The following is a 16,889-nucleotide window of genomic DNA, read 5'->3' as shown; positions in this document are numbered from 1 at the left end:
CATTTTACATGTTGAACCTAATTAATAAATTAATTAAATTATTCATTGACATTTTTGTTAGTATAAAAATGCATTTAACATTTTTTAAATAAAGGTTGGGGGGAAATAATTTGTGACCGTACATAAACCGGAAATAGTTTATGTTACGGTCGCTTGGTGGGCGGGGTCGGGTGCTTTGCGGAAGTGTGTTAAACAGCAGTCATATGACCAGGCGGCGGCAGCAACAGCAGCAGCAAGAACCGCAGAAAATGGTGCCGAGATATGGATAAAATCCTCCCGTCACGGTGACTAACATCCGCAACCTGCACGGTAACACCACCGAAATAATCTCAATTTGACGCGGACATTTAATTCAAACAGTTAGTTCTCAGTGGAGTCTGTGTGGGCAGATGTTATCAGAGTTTTTCTTACTCAGTCAGAGGGGTTGTTGTTGTTTTTTTTTTTGAGGCGGAACAGTGTTACTTCACTGTTTGTTTATTCAAAACTGTCTCTAGCCTATTGTTTGTCTCTTGCTGTCTGTCTCACTTTATCTGTGTTGGTTTCTATCTGACTGTGTTTTTATTAAACATTGAGATATTACTGTATGTGTATGTGTGGCCTGATTGTATGTCTGTGCCTCTGTGACTGTCACTGAGCCCCTGTCCTGTTTCTGACTTTGTCCTCAGATGGAGGAGATTAAAGTGTCTCCTGACTATAACTGGTTCAGAAGCACTGTGCCCCTGAAGAGAGTAAGTGTCTAAAGATTTCTATTGTCCAGTCATGGTGTGTAATCATTGCGCAAAACACAGTGTTTGAATGGAATTACAGTGCATAGAAATGGGAAAGGGACTATAAGGGACTGATAAAGTCTAAGTACAGTCTCTGACATCTGATTTTGTCACCATGACTTTCCAGTAGAGCTGGATGATTTTATATGAACATCTAATTGCGACTATATTGACTTGAATTGTGATATGATTTTGCGATAGGAGAGGGAATGGTATGATAACTGTGATATTTGTGCAGATCTGTGTGAAAAAAAGATGTTTTCTTCAGTCTGTAAAATATTATGGAGAAACATTTTAGTCTGACAGCTGTGTCGTGTTGTTTCTAATGTTGTTGCAGAACAATACTTTAAATATGAATAGTTATGATAATGATAGAAAAGAGCATTTTTTAGTAAAGTAATCGAGTCAAAGTAAATTCATGACATGCGCCAAGATCATTTAAGCCTGTCTGTTATTGTGGTTTATTCTAGCTGCACAGAATATATCTCCATGGCAACATAGGTGTCACTGCTTTCATGCAACTGAGTCCAGGCTTAATAAAGACAGAATAACTGGGCATATTCTGAATTAATAATCAACTATGTCTTCTTTGTGAAAGAGCCCTGTGAACTATTACATATTACATTCCACGTGGTTTAAATGTCATAGATAAGCTTGGATTTGGAATCCAGGTCAGTAGTAATTCTACCCAATCCTACCGCTGACTATGCACAATGAAAAATTCAAGTCAATTTTATTACCTAAGATACTTAACAAATTAATGTCAAGGTTACAATAATATACAGAAAACCCATTACACACGATGAGCAAGCACTGGGTGTGGAAACTGGGGTCAAAAGAGGGAAAGAGAGGGAGAGAGAAAGGAACTGAAATAGATATATATATATTGAACGAAGACACTCCCACGTCCTCAAATGGTGCAATGATTAAAGGGTTAGTTCAGATTTTATTGAAGCGTGGCTTCAGCAACCGGTTCATCAGTTTGGGTTCCCCAATTTTAGTCTTAACACCTTGACCTGTGTATTTGTGATTCTGTGGAGAAAGCAAACCTCATTTTAAGGTTGGGGAAACGGTGATTGCCACCTTACACCATTTTCCTTATTTTCTGTAAGAAACAGTGAATAGATTATTTGAGAAAATGAACACATTATTAAACATTTTAAATAAGTGCCATAGAAAGCACTTTGCTCACTCAGTGCTCCAAGAACCAGTCATGTTCATTGCGCTGACAGAACCTGGCACCACACACGATTTGTTTTGTTGTAAAAGAGGCTCAAAACGACTGAGTCATCTTGTTTTTGGGAGGTTTGGGATGTCTCTGTAGCTCTGTCTCAGCCAAACTGGGATCATCACTCTCATATCCTCCACCGTATCAGTGCATCACCTTGCACAAACACACTTTTGCGTTCATATATTGGCTCCAGCTCCAGCTTTGCAACAATCCCAGCCTTTTCTTGACCTTAGCCAGAGGTCCTCGTCTGGCACGGCAACACATCGGCTGTCGTGTTTGTCTTTGGAAGTGACTCACTCAAGCTTTTCCCTTTTCTTCACATGAACAGTCACATGAACACACGACATGACCACTTTATGAAATGTCATCTCCTGCATCAGCTGACAAATCAAACATTTTGTTGGACAATCACTCTGTAATAAATAAGGAATATTTTATTTTATTTTATATAAGGCCCAACTACATTCACACTGCTGCACAGCAGATGTTTTTTAATGATGGAAATGAAACCGATACGGTGTCTATTTTTAGATTCCATGGTATATGGCATTATCATTATGTAATGAATGTCAACAGACCTCATCTTGTCTGACTAGAGTATGTGGTTCATCAACTATGACAGTAAATAAACCGTCACTGTGAATCTGTACGACCTCATTGTTTCTGTCTCCTCCAGATTATCGTTGACGATGACGACAGTAAGGTGTGGTCACTGTACGATGCCGGTCCAAAGAGCATCAGGTGTCCCATCATCTTCCTCCCCCCGGTCAGTGGGACAGCCGAGGTGTTTTTCCAGCAGGTTTTGGCTCTGACAGGCTGGGGCTACAGAGTCATCTCGGTGAGGCTATAGGTTACAAATTGAATATCTCGCACTATTTATATAATCGAAATGAATACACAAAGACATGTCTGTGTTTCCCCCCCCAAAAAACAAACATTTTATTGAATACAATAACAGAAAATGACAAGTGTATGACATTTGTCAATAATTAAAACAGTTTTTTTCCAGCTTCTTAAATGTGAATAGTGTCTGTTTTTTTAAAACTCCATATAACAAATACATCTTTAAAACAGAATAATTTTGGGTTGTGGACAAAACAAGACATTTGCAAACATCCTCATTTCCACGTTTGACAAGCACCAATCAACAATTTTCAACACTGGCTCATACAACCATACTTTAAACCAGAATTTAAATACATTTTCAATAGGCTGTGTTCCAAACCCAGACACTTTCATGACTTAACTTTGAGTTATACATTTTAATTAAATAAAAAGTGTCTGCTGGATGTCTTAAATTAGGAATAATTAGACTGGCTGCTGATTTAGTTTGATTTCATTCTGAATCATTCAACAAAATATGGATACCAGCCCACTAAGCCATTCTGCTGCTGTAAACCATGGTCATTTTGCTCTGTTTTCAGCTACAGTATCCTGTGTACTGGGATCTCATGGAGTTCTGTGACGGCTTCAGGAAGCTTCTGGATCACCTGCAGCTGGATAAAGTAAGACTGTGTGTGATTTGTGTTATTTAAAGTGTGTTTGTATGAGTTATTGACTATTGACATACCCTCAGTCATACCTTCACTCTCATTGACGGTAGCCATTGAAGAGAAGGAAAACATACTTTGGCTACCTAACAAAGGGCTTACCTAATAAAAATATACACCTGATTAAGTCTGTAATATCGTTACAATATGATTGCCACTTTAGACGGCCTTTTCTGGCTGGAAACCGAAGTTTGTAAATTGCTCACTCCTGTTTCCTCTTGATTTTCAGGTGCATCTGTTCGGTGCGTCCTTGGGAGGATTCTTGGCTCAGAAGTTTGCAGAGCACACGCACAAGTCTCCCCGCGTACACTCGCTAATCCTGTGTAATTCATTCAGCGACACCTCCATCTTTAACCAGACGTGGACATCCAACAGGTGGCGTTCATTCAGTCGCTCCCTCTGAAATACCTTGTGCGCACGTGTTTTCGGGGGTGATTCACGTTAACGCTTCATTTCCATTCGTCCTCAGCTTCTGGTTGATGCCGGCTTTCATGCTGAAAAAGATTGTTCTGGGGAATTTTGCCAAAGGACCTGTGGACCCTAAAATGGCAGATGCAATCGACTTCATGGTTGACAGGGTAAGTGGACATTATTGAGGTCTTTGACTCTCCTGACTGACTGACCATTTACTAGTTTTATTGTAGTAGTTCGTGTAGTTGGAAGTACCTCATACAACCATGCTTCAAAAAACCTGAAATATACCTTTTATAACAGACATGACATTAATGGCTTTACCTTTTAAACAGGCAATCACTTTGTTAAGTATAAACCTGCATTAATATGTCAATATGAACCTTTATGTGTGTGTGTTTGTGTGTGTTTATAGTTGGAAACTTTGAACCAAAGTGATTTAGCGTCCCGGCTAACACTCAACTGTCAGAACTCCTACGTGGAGCCACACAAAATCAAAGACACTGCTGTGACCATTGTAGATGTAAGTATACGAGTAAGTGGACCAGTTTTTGTTTCAGTGAGCTGAGTGATGATGTGGATGTGTTTTGTCTCTGAACGCTCAGGTGTTCGATCAGAGCGCTCTGTCTCTGGATGCCAAGGAGGAGATGTACAAGCTGTATCCCAACGCCAGGCGAGCGCATCTGAAGACGGGAGGAAACTTTCCGTACCTGTGTCGGAGCGCTGAGGTCAACCTCTACATACAGGTGGAGTCACTTCTCACAAATACACACACACACACACACACACATGTGGAGTCAAATCACAACATATCTCACTGTACATAGGAAGGCAGAATCACAAAGAGTCATCGGTGGAGAGGGAAAAAACGTACCCGTTTTTAAAAGGAAGAAATCTCAGATTCAAAAATGTGCCTCAGCTGGTTGCAGTGAAAGGAAAAATGGGGGGAGAGAAAAGGAAAAAGGGAGGTGAGGTAGAGACAGAAGATGTATCAAGTTACAGGTTTAGACAGGAGGACAGTTCTGAATCAGTTATTTATACACGCAGTAGCATAAAAAATAAACTGATATCAATTTTAAGCATAGCTTATTAATGATGATGATTATACTCCTACTGCTAATGATGATAATAATTACCTTGAAACTGCCTGAGTCTCTGTGACATATTAGGAGGATTTTATGGCCAGTTGATTTAGGTTTATTACATAATGCACCTTTAAATAAAGACTAATAATATTAAATCTTATGTATATTATTTTACATTTCTACCAATAAACTCCTAATTGTTACGTGCTATAAAAAGACAGTTCAGGTTTTTCTAAGTGTGGTTGGTAGACACCCTGACTGACTGTGTGCGCCCCCTGCTGGTCCCCTTTGCCTTGACCTAGGTCACTGTAAACACTGCTGCCAGTGGGGACAAAAGGTAAAATAGATTTTAGATTATTTAGCAGCCACGTCTCCACTAAGAGCAACTACACACATCTGGTATTGGTTCACGACTTGTGTCAGTGACTCGTACTGTACAACTGATGCTCTCCTGTCGTTTACACTCAGATTCACCTGCGTCAGTTCCACGGGACGAGATTCGCCGCCATCAGTCCCGACATGGTAAACGCCGAGGAGCTGCAGGTGCAGGACAGCCACACGGGCAGCGACCAGGACTCGGACGACCAATGAGACGAGATGTTCGCCCTGACGACCGTTTACCTGTACACATTTCCTACCATTTCTGTCTCATTATTTCACAGGTTGTTCTTTTTTCGATTTTCTATGGTAATCAATCAACTGAGAATATTTTTATTAGACAAAATAAAATAAAAGAAGAAGCATATTTTGATAACAACCTGGACATAAATGATTCATGGCTTCTTTGCTTCATGAGTCATACGACACCTTGCCTTATGTGGACCCATGCCTGCTGCTGAAGTAGTCCGTGTAAAAACGCTGTTAACAGGGTTTTCCTGTCGACAGAACGACGTGATGGATTTGACATGTATCTGAGTTTTTGTGTAATTCACTGAGATTTTTTGTTTGTTTTTCTTTTCCATTTGTTTTGCACCTTTCCAGTAAAATTCTGAATTTTCAATCACATGTTTTGCATTTGTTGTTTGTCCACAGTGGTGTTTGCTCACTGAAACGAGGCTTCACACTCAGACTGTGACTGGTAAGATCATTAACCCTCAATTTCAAACAGGGATGTGACCGTTTATTTATCTTTTGAGCTGTAAAAGCGGCAGCCGTGAAACAGAGGTTCTTTGTTTTTATGATGATAAGCAAACGTTGGTTAAAGTTTAACTGGATTCTCCTCACGCAGAATGCATATCAGCTGTATTTTAAGTACTGCATGACTGCCAACGGTGGTACTTATAATAACCATGGTGATATTAAAATTATGGTTTGAACAGCACTGCAGTCACAAAGGGAGAGAGAGTGTGGGGGAGTATCATCTAAGAGAGGAAGAACAGCTCATGTCATAGTGTGCCTTTTTATATTGGCGTGTGCGTTTTAACGCCTGTGTGTTTTGCATTATCTGTACGGTTTTCCCTTTTACATCTGAGAGAGGGTGTCTGTATCCAGAAACCCACACTGGGAACTGGTTCCACTGGAGGAAAGGCTGATACTGAAGGCACTTCCTCTCATTCTGTTCTCACAGACTCCAGTGGGAAATACGAGAAAAGCCTGTATTTTGGCAGCAAAGCGGATGTTGAGATGATGAAGCGCTACAGTATGGGCTTCAGTACAGAAGCAGCACCCACCCTGTGAAAGTTCAAATGTGACGTACCTCAAAGTTACCAGATAAGGCAACAGTAGAGGCCATGTAACACAACGTTCATCTAATAATCCATTCTGTAATGAATTATAGAGCCGCAGCTAACGGTTATTTTCGTAATTGATTAATCTGTCGTGATGTTCTCGAATGCCTGGTTTTGTCCACAAACCAAAATGATTCCGTTTGAATGATTTCTTTGTTATATGGAGCAAAGAAACAAAGAAAACATTCACATTTAAGAAGCTAAAACAATCAGAAATCTTGTTTTAATAATGAAAAAAGCTTCAAACCAATTATCAAAATATATAAAATAGTTGATGATTAATTTAGTAATCGGTTAATAATCAATTAATCACTGCTCTTACCTGTATGATCAATGTGGCTGGAAAATTTAAGAGTCATTTCATTGTTTTGTTTTTTTTAAGATTTTTATTTGAGTTTGTGGAGCACATTAAGTCACAACTAAGACATTTTCTGAGTTGGTTTAAACAATGAATATAATAAATGTTCCCCTTGCATTACAGACTGGTTACCCATACTTGGTTGTAAGTAAACCAAGAAAAACAAACATTGGCCACATGAATAAAGGCTGAACCTAATATAATTTAGCCCAGTTTACGTCTACAATATCTTGGTAGCTGTGTAAACTGCTTTCGTGCACCTAAGTCCATACAGAAAATCAGTCATTTTAGCTCACAAGGACACTATGCTGCCTCCGTGTGTAAACTCATGCGTGTTATTTTGGAAATCCTTCCTTCCCATTTACCAAAGTGACAAACTTTCAAATATATCAGATATTAAAAGGATTTTTTTCCTTGTGTGCAGCCATATTTCTGTGAGAGTGAATGTGCCTTTGCAGCAACAGACGGCGACAGCTCAGGCAGCAAAGACTGAACGATCCTTTTAACACTTCCACAAACTGAAGGTCACCTCATTCCTATTCTCCTAGTCTAAATCTAAAAGATCAACTTTCAGTTCCGTCAGACGTCTACTTTCACAGCACAACCACCTCCAGACTTAAAACACAAACAATCAAACCTAAAAAAGAAGAAAAAAAAAAAAACCTTAAGGCACCATGTGCAAAATCACATTGAACTCGTGGTAAGACCAAATTATCAGTGTGCAAGTGCCACGACCTTCGATATCACATTTATTAGAACTTAAGTCATATCACCAAAACCATATTCAAGTGACAAGATTTCCATCTACATATGCATTTTTTTTTTCTTAAAAAGCCCAGAGAAATAAATAAGATAAAAGTTCAATTCAGTGCTGCAGCGAGAAAACAGACATATCCATCTGTAATGTGAAGCAGCAAAATGTATTACGTGTCCCATGAAATCAGTTAAAAATATAAAGCTGTACAGAAATTAGAACTAGGCAGAATACTGTTGTTGATGTTAAAACATTGTCTTCAGTAGTGAAAGGTGCCAAAGTCACCCATGCCGTTGCGTTTGAACTGATTTCCTTGGATGGAGATGAAGATCTCGTGGTCGGTCAGATCCTGGACGGCTCGGCTGCAGGTCTCTTTGTTTCTGCTCAGCTGACGACTCAACTGCCACTTCCTGCCCGAGGTGGAGGCCGCGTCACCTTCTGTGCTGCTGCTATTGTTGTTGTTCTCTGTCGACTTTGACTCGGTGGCTGTGGAGCTGGAGGTCGGGCTCATTGATGACGACGATGATGATGATGTGGTGGTGGCAACACTGACAGGGACAGAATCTCCTCCCAGCTCTTCGTCTTCAGCTGCATCTCCAGTGGAGTCTTTTGCAGGTTCTGGGAAAGTCAGAGGAGATTGAGATACTGCTCATCGTCCGGCAAACAGTGTTGCCAACTTGGCGCTTTTGTCTCTATATTTAGCGAGTATACAGATCACTCTAGTGACTCTTTCAAAAAAAGTGACGAACGACAAATCTAGCAACTTTTTCTGCTGTTATTAGAGACTTTGAGACTCGGACCTTTAGCACATATTGTGCTAAAGGTCTTTGAAACTAATACATAATGAGGACGGCAGGGAAAAGACAGCATCCATTCCAATTGCATACACATGGCCAATTATGCAAATTGGGTGATTTAGCTACTTTTTCTTGCTGAGGTGTAATCATTTGAAATAATTGTGATTTCAATTTTCACCCAAATAATCGCGATTGAGCAGCCCTACAATTATATCAGTGCCTTATACACCGTTCAAAAGTTTGGGGTCACTTAGAAACATCATTATCTTTGAAGGAAAAGAAATGAATATAACATCAAATGAATCAGAAATACACTCACTACACACATTGTTAATGTGGTAAACGACTATTCTAGCTGCAAACGTCTGGTTTTTAATGGAATATGTACATAGGTGTATAGAGGTCCATTTCCAGCATCCATCTCTCCAGTGTTCTAATGGTACATTGTGTTTGCTAATTGTGTTAGAAGGCTATTGGATGATGAGAAAACCATTGAAAACCCTTGTGCAATGATGTTAGCACAGCTGAAAACAGTTTTGCTAGTTCTTTGACAAAAGCAAAATGTGAAGCTCAAAATTATTTTGAATAAAAATCATTATTTCTAATCTTGTCAATGTCTTGACTAAATTGTCTATTCATTTTGCAACTCTTTTGATAGAGAAAAGTGTGACTTTTAATGGAAAACAAACACATTTTTTTTTTTTTTTTTTTATGGGTGACTAAACTTTTGAACAATAGTGTACATCCACACTTCCACACAGAATGCCTACCTTCACTTCCGTCCACAGGAACCTTCTCTTGATGCCCCGTGTTGGGCTTCACCACAATCACTCCATAGCCCTCGTTGTTGTGGATCACATTGTTCTCCATGGTGATGGACGGCATCACATCCAGCTCATCGGCAAAGTCCTGGACACAATCGAGAGGACTTTACGATGATGTGAGCATCTGCTGTGTGACCCTCTACTGTCGTGTTTTCCGCTCTCAGTACGAATGCAAAAACAAAGCGTTTTGATTTAAAATCTCCTCTCACCTTGATCAGGACCCCGTCCTTACAGTGGTGGATGCCGTTGCTGATCAGACTGCAAACGCTGCCGGGGTAAATCTCCACACCAGCCCCCTGCGCAGAACACACAGCAACACGATGAGAACAATCGCAGTATTAAAAAGGTATAGTTCAGGGTGTTTTTTTTCCCAGTGTGGTTGACCCCATACACCAGGAACCAGTAATGTTTGCATTCAATGAAAGGTTCCCCCACTTTATCTCGCAGATAGACAGACTTTGCAAACTGGAAACGGAAGTTTGTGTACTGATTTCTCTCCTGAACCAGCAGAGTCCGCAGAGAAATTCATTATTTTCTAGCCCATGGGGACACAAGTATTACGTTTGTGTCATGGAGGCTGGCTCTAAAAGAAGTATTTCAAACACTGTAGTCAGAAAATGAACACATTTGATCATACTGGTAGAGGCAAGCGGGTCAATAAATCCTGAATTCTGTGTTGTAAAAATCACTGATTTTCTCAACGGACTTTGGTGCAAGGAGTGAGGGGTTTACAAAGCGATATAAAATCCACTTCAGTGAAGTTGTGTCGGTTTGGAAAAGGCCGTCGAGAGAGGAGATAAAGCACAACTGTTAAACATGTCTTATCTTGTGAGCGTGCTGGTAGCAGTTAAAAGTGAGCCTCGATGAATTCCTCAGAAACTATCTCGTCGGTGAAATGGCTCTTTGCAGCCTTTTCTTCGACAGCTTTAACAAAAACACTGCAGTGAATAGAGATAAACTGAGCTGAGCATGAAGTTCAACCACATACAAGTTACTAAACAGCAGTCACCTTGGATCCGTACAGGTCGCACATGTTCATGTTTAAACAGGCTGAGGTCCGGACGATGACTCCGGTGGTCTCGCACTGCAGCACGCAGTTCTCCATGTTCAGAGTTCCCTGGCGGACACCTGACAATCATCAAACAGTAGAGTCATAATCATGTTAATCACTTTTTTAACACTAATACAACATGAACACTCACAAAAGTAGGAGGAAATTAAAATGAAGATGACAGAAACTGTTAAATGAGTGTCTCCCATAGTGAAAAGAGTTTTTCTCTTCTGTGTCTGACACGGTGATTAAAGTATCTTTTTATCACCATACTGATCTTTATTCATCCATTCAATAGCTCGGTGAATATTCCTGGAGTACCTCGGGTCAGAACTTGCACAATGCCACATAATTCAAGCCATTGGTTGTACTGTTGTTGGCATTGTATGAGCTATTATTATGTCTGCTTGCACATCATATGACCCAGTGAACCCAGTTAGGCCGAGTTTGCTACATTGCTACACACGAGTGTAGTCAGGAGTCTGTACTCACAAAGAATGCCTTCGATAGCGTCATGTTGGATAAACTTGATGTTGGACAGTTTGACATCAGCTCCTGTGGATTCGACAAATGAGTCCCCCTTGTTTTTCTTCTCGATCACCACGTCATCGGGAAAACCAAAGCCTGCAAAACAATCAACAAAAGAAATAATAATAATTAAAAAAAAACAAATTTGTGTAGTATTTAACCAAATATTTACATATTATATATTTAAACGATGACAGTTTTTTTTTTTATACCTTCCACAGTGATGGAATCTGGTATGAAGATGGTGCTATTGACACTGTAGACTCCTGGGAGAACAAGAACTACGTCATCTTGATGGCATGAGTCCACTGCTGATACTGGCTCTCTGTGAAACTAAAACACACACAACACACAGGTTACTGACAGTCAGTCAGTTACTCTCAGGGCTCATATTACCAGACACTGTTCACAGTAAGTGGACCATATTCTATATGTTTCCACTTCTTGTAAATGGGATGTTTTTTTTTGTAATCTGCTGAACTTGTTTCTATATTTACAGCCTGAGAGAGGGATCCCCCCTCTGTTGGGCTATATAAATAAAATTGACTCGACTTGTTTGCTTCCCTCTGGTGGCACCTTTGGGACAAACTTTAGAATTCCCATCAGTTCTTAGGGTTGCAATGAGGGTGTACACAACATCTGACTGTTCCGACCTTAATTTTTTCAGATTGAGCCGTTTGTTAAGTGGCTAAAATCTGTTTTTTTCTTGTGTTCCCACTATGTCTATGTCCCAGGCTGGCGTCTGGTGCTGTGGCCCACACAGCTCTACCTTAGGATCATCCATGCATCCATTATCTACTGCTTTATCTTCCACCGGAGGGTCACAGGGGGTGCTGTGCCTATCTCATACCTTAGGATCATGACCTAGCTAAACTAAAAAGCAGCCACCCAAATGTGTTGATAATACACTAATCTAAACATGAGTGAGAAGAGGAATAACCACTTTGACTGAATGGTTATTGTTTGAGCTTAATGAATCTGGCTGTCGATACAAAATCTAGTATGACCAACTCCTTTATAAGTGTTCTTTTTTTGTTTTGTTTTACTTCTCACCTGTATCTCTGTTTCCCCATTGGAGCACAGAGGCAGTAGTCTGGTATTGAGGAGGGACTGAAGCTGGATGGTGCTGCAGGACGACGTGACGACATGAACCACCTTCACACCAGTTGTTCTGGGTCCACGACTCTGCACACACTGCTGCCTGGCATTGCCTTTGTAGCCCAGCACATACCTGGACAGGAGTTGATGGAGGAAAACATCCACGTTGTGTTAAAAGTTGGATGAGAGACCCAAAGAGGCAATAGTTGTAACGGATGAAGTTTAGACGCACAAATCTCCCCTTTACCTCAATAGGGGGTTCTCAATGATGTGCAGTTTACGTTTAAACGTCTCCAGCTGGTCGTAGAGCTTTAGACCCTCCACCATGGACACGTTGTCCACCTCAGAGTCAGAGTCAGGGCTGAGGCCACTACGCAGTGCTGAGAACAGCTGGAAGCACTGAGAGCATTTCTCCAATAACGATTGGTATTCTGCCACCAGGCCTGTTGGCACTCGGTCTTCGAGGATGTCGTAGTAGCTGTGATAGCACATTTTCAAAACGGGATTTAAAAACAGGACTGCAAAAAACTCTTCTCATTACAAGACCAACATAAAAACTCAGGTTGCACTAACAGTCTGAGGCGAGGCTCGACACAACGAACAAAGTAGTCAAAGTCGTCGTCTTCATCTTCCTCATCCCACTGCCTCCAGATGTGATTAAAGAAAAAGCTGCAGAAAGAAGGACAAATGAAATCAACCAATAACACCAAAAAGTGAACTCCTGGCAGAGCATCAGTTCAGCAGTCCTACCTCAGGTGCTCCAGAGCGAGGGCGGTCTGGTCGACTTCCCCAGACTTGTCGTAGACGACCTGCAGCTCCTGCAGAGAGACTTTGTGCTGGGTGGCTTCGAGCACGGAGTTCATGGCCTCTTCAGTGAGGTCACAGCCTCGAGTGTCACACTGCAGGGGCAGCACCACTTTCACACATGCCTTCAGATCCTTCAGATCCAGATCACACACCTGAAACCACCAACACATCACGACTGAGAAACATTTTACTTATGGGCCGAAACAATGTAAACTAAGTTAATGGTGAAAAACAGGCGATCTTTGTTCCGTGATTATGATTTTGATTTGACATGGTTGCTGGGCATTAACTGCCATTTCCAGCGTGTCTGCATTTTAGAATGTTTTGCTTTTCATTTAGGCGCCCATGTATGTTATCAGATTAGAATTGTGTGAAGTGAAGCATGCATTTCTTTGTGAGAACAGAGCTCGAGTCGTACACCGGTTTTTCCAGCAAGCAGCGTGTCTTGCTGGAATCTCGCACAGCCTCAATGTCTGCATCAGAAAGTAGACATAGAAAAAAGTAGAACGTGTTGTGTCACAAACACAACACTTTCTGTACCCGTTTCAAAGAAAAAGCATTCTAGTGTTTTGGCCATAAATCCATTCATTTTCTTTTTGCCTTTATTTCACCACAATAATCAGCTAAAGTAATCACGTGTCTATAGATGGCCTAATGATAGCCTGATACTAGATCCAATATTAGATCCAGGAGTGAATGCAATAATATTTAAAAGCTAGATGTATGTGAGGGTTTGTTTATTACCAGTAGAAAAGGGGTTTTTAGTCTTACCTCCACCAGAACATCAAAGACGTCAGTAGACCACAAAGCGAGCCAATCACACGGCTCCACCACCTTCTCCAGGTAGTCTGATATGAAGGCCTTCACCTCAGAAGGCTTACAGTCTCCTACAAACAAATATACAAACATACATTGAGAGCAGCGATCTAATGACTCTTCACAGGTATTACTACAATTCTGTACTGGAGAAAGATTGCATGACCATGTGTGTGTGTGTGTGTGTGTGTGTGTGTGTGTGTGTGTTGTACCAAGCATGTAGTCCTGATACGCCTTGAACCTCTCATAGAACAGCAGGTGGCTCGTCTGAAACGTGTCAGGAAGACTTGAGGTCTCTCCTGCGTGACGCTCGCGTCGCTGCAGCTGCGTCCCCGACCTGTCACTGTTGAAGTTGTCCGTGCCACTGTCGTCGTCTTCGTCACTTTCACTGCTCCCATCTTCATCCTCCTCGTCATCATTCTGAAAAAGAGCTGTTGGCCAAAAAAATAATAAAAAAAATTAACCTGCAGTCTGTCTGTATCACTCACAGACAACACCACAGATCTCAAAAACACTGAGTTTCAGTAATATAATGTTCAGTCTGACACCTAAACCACATCCTCATCCATCGGCCTGTATTTATGCATATTTTGATGTGCACATAACCCCCTCTGAATGTAATTGCATTGTAAAAGTGGAGGAAACTACTGTATATTTTAAATCTGATGCTACACAAAAGCTATTTGGACATATCCAAAATCCCCCAGCCACCCAACATGTGTTATATGGAAAATAACACTAGGGTTTGTTCAAGTGACACTAGCATTTGAAGGGTTAAAATCCTCAAAATTATAGAATGTTTGCTAGTTGATAAAACTAGCAACTAATTTTTTATCAACTGAAGTTGATAAAAAATATTAATTTGTCAAGTTGCCATAGCAGTTTCTTTAGAAGTGTCCTTCGTGACATCAGACGGTAGTAAACGGAGGGTTGAACTGAATATTTGGCTGCATTATTCAAAGCAATATGGCTAACTGTTGGCTAAATGGTGAACCTAACTACGCACGTTACACATTTAACAGTAAATAAAAACCTTCTACCTTCACAAACGTACCTTGAGTGATGGCTGGGACATGATGATCCTGTGCGTGTACGCCGTTATTATTGTTTTCTTCGTCGTCGAGCTCAACGTTAACGAACGACGACAAATCTGCCACCAGCGCGTCCGAGTCCGACATCACCGTGTGCACAGACTCTGTCCTCCCCCCCGGCGTGCTTTCCATTGATTCCTGCTCCATTAATAAGAGTTTTTTTTTTTTTTAAAGTGTGTTTGGAGAGATTATAGAGAGTAGATCGTCAGAAGCATTACAGCACAAGTGACACACAAACACAACCGGAACAGCAGCACACACCCTGCGACTACAACTTTTCAAAATATTCCCGGTCTGCTCGGCTGCGACCAATCACCGCACGACGGTCGCAAGATGTCCCGCCTTTCTGTGACGATGACAGGCGTGTGAACCAATGAGAATTCAGAAGCAGTTTCAACAGCTGCATGGTGCGTTCACGACACGACAGGACGGTGAAGAAAATACCCCTTTCGCTGTTGTGTTGAATTTGAATTTTGCTTATTGGGATCACTAGAACGTACATCTTGTCTACACGCATACACAAAAAAAAAAATATATATATATTAGTAACAATTGTTTTTGGTATATATAATTATATATAATGTTTTTGTTTAAATATAATTAATTAAATGTCTTGATTAATTGAAATGAATCAAGAACTATTTTACTTAACATTTTATTTCTGTTTCACGAGTCTGAAAACGGCCTATTTTGTCCTCATCTTGTTCAAATTCTGGCTTAATAGATGCAGTATGCGCAGAGCATGTGACTGCTCGAGGAGGCAAATGTTCCCAAACACTCAGTCCAGTCAGACTGATTAACAAACAACAACATCACATGTTCTTTGCAAACAGAAACCAGAAATAAATAATGCATGTGTTTGTACTCACAGAATGTGTTTTACCTCATCAAGCATGAAAACAGTTACACGTATAAAGTCAGATGTCTGTTGTTGAGTCGCAGCTTTTATTTATTGAAGCATTTATCAGTCTATAGTTTGCATTTACATGTGGTCTGGAGTTTGCATAGGACTTAACAGTATTTGAGTGGCCACACTGTTCAGTTACTGCACTGCTGCTTTTATAACGGGAACTTTGCATGGTGACCTCAGAATGATGATACGGGCTTCTGTCGTCTGTAAATACTGAAGTCTGCTCATCTGTCTCCCAACTGTGCGGACTGTCTGTACCACATAATAAAGAAATAATGAAGAGGATTTGAACGTGTGCTGTCATATAGTCAGATGAAGGAAGACTAATCTTTGTTTATTTGTTTGTTATCTTGAAAAGCAGCTTGTAAAACACAGTTTGTCTTTTCTTATGTCTATGTCTGACTATTATTATAGAAAATGTCAAGTCCTTCCGAGATACTTTATGTTTTTTTTTGAAGAAAGTCACCTCACTGTTAAAGAGCATCAGGGCAAATGGATCATTTCCTCAATTTCAAAAATGAATTACAATCATTCATGAAGAGGTTTGCAAATATTTTCAAAGGATCCTTGTTCAGGGTGATGCGGACTATTATTATAGAACATTTCAAGTCATTTTAAGATACTTTTTGTTTTTTTGAATAAAGTTACATCGAAATCCCTTCCTTTTTTTTCTATTATTCAAACTGTTGAGCACATGGGCAGCCCCAGGTTATACTCCACATCTGAACAAATAGACAAATCCTATCAGTGAATGCATGTACTGAAACTTTTCAGGGTTCAGCTTGGTTCACATGCATTTTTAATAGTGCAACCACACTTAAAATAAACCCAGGGCGTTCTCTCCATAAACGTAAACTTTTACCTTCTGACATTCTAAAAGCACATGTTCACTTACTTCATCCTCACAACATCCCTCATCCCCATGAAGCTCTGTTTACAACAGCCTGCACAGCTAATCTGCACTCAGAAACCAGTCACATTATATACCTCTGTGTGATGGCAGTGATCTTCCATCCATCTGTCTTCTACCACTTTATTCTCCACTTTGGGGTCACAGGAGGGCACTGGTGTCAATCCCAGTTGA

At 40.6% G+C, this 16,889-nt stretch overlaps 2 protein-coding genes across 3 annotated transcripts; one reads left to right on the top strand and one right to left on the bottom strand.

Moving 5' to 3' along the window:
- Window positions 1-190: 190 nt before the first annotated feature.
- On the top strand, window positions 191-5,999 carry spg21 (SPG21 abhydrolase domain containing, maspardin). Of its 2 annotated transcripts, none has more exons than XM_083901152.1 (9): window positions 191-309; window positions 666-728; window positions 2,675-2,836; window positions 3,423-3,503; window positions 3,778-3,923; window positions 4,018-4,126; window positions 4,375-4,482; window positions 4,565-4,705; window positions 5,513-5,999. In XM_083901152.1, exons 2-9 carry the CDS (start codon window positions 666-668, stop codon window positions 5,633-5,635), a joined length of 933 nt encoding a protein of 310 aa, XP_083757278.1. In that variant the 5' UTR covers window positions 191-309; the 3' UTR covers window positions 5,636-5,999. The 2 variants fall into 2 exon arrangements, with proteins under 2 accessions (XP_083757278.1, XP_083757279.1); XM_083901153.1 differs by having other exon boundaries at window positions 202-284.
- Window positions 6,000-8,142: 2,143 nt separating this feature from the next.
- On the bottom strand, window positions 8,143-14,982 carry shcbp1 (SHC SH2-domain binding protein 1; the record flags this gene model as incomplete). The annotated part of the gene is made up of 13 exons (XM_083900608.1): window positions 8,143-8,501; window positions 9,451-9,589; window positions 9,714-9,800; window positions 10,514-10,632; window positions 11,048-11,179; window positions 11,296-11,416; window positions 12,137-12,314; window positions 12,429-12,659; window positions 12,755-12,850; window positions 12,932-13,140; window positions 13,760-13,875; window positions 14,017-14,235; window positions 14,859-14,982. 13 exons carry the CDS (start codon window positions 14,980-14,982, stop codon window positions 8,143-8,145), a joined length of 2,130 nt encoding a protein of 709 aa, XP_083756734.1.
- Window positions 14,983-16,889: the final 1,907 nt, after the last annotated feature.

Source organism: Microchirus variegatus (genome assembly GCF_963457635.1).
Source record: "Microchirus variegatus genome assembly, chromosome: 14".
In the NCBI taxonomy this organism is placed as follows: Eukaryota; Metazoa; Chordata; class Actinopteri; order Pleuronectiformes; family Soleidae; genus Microchirus; species Microchirus variegatus.
The sequence above is the reverse complement of the archived record's forward strand: the minus strand, read 5'-3'. Positions and strand labels throughout refer to the sequence as shown.

Excerpts from the sequence above, each read along its gene's own strand:
- spg21 (XM_083901152.1), top strand. The coding sequence starts at position 666 with ATGGAGGAGATTAAAGTGTCTCCTGACTATAACTGGTTCAGAAGCACT. Across the intron at positions 4,127-4,374 it reads TCGACTTCATGGTTGACAGG|TTGGAAACTTTGAACCAAAG; the intron begins GTAAGTGGACAT and ends GTGTGTTTATAG. Across the intron at positions 4,483-4,564 it reads CTGCTGTGACCATTGTAGAT|GTGTTCGATCAGAGCGCTCT; the intron begins GTAAGTATACGA and ends CTGAACGCTCAG.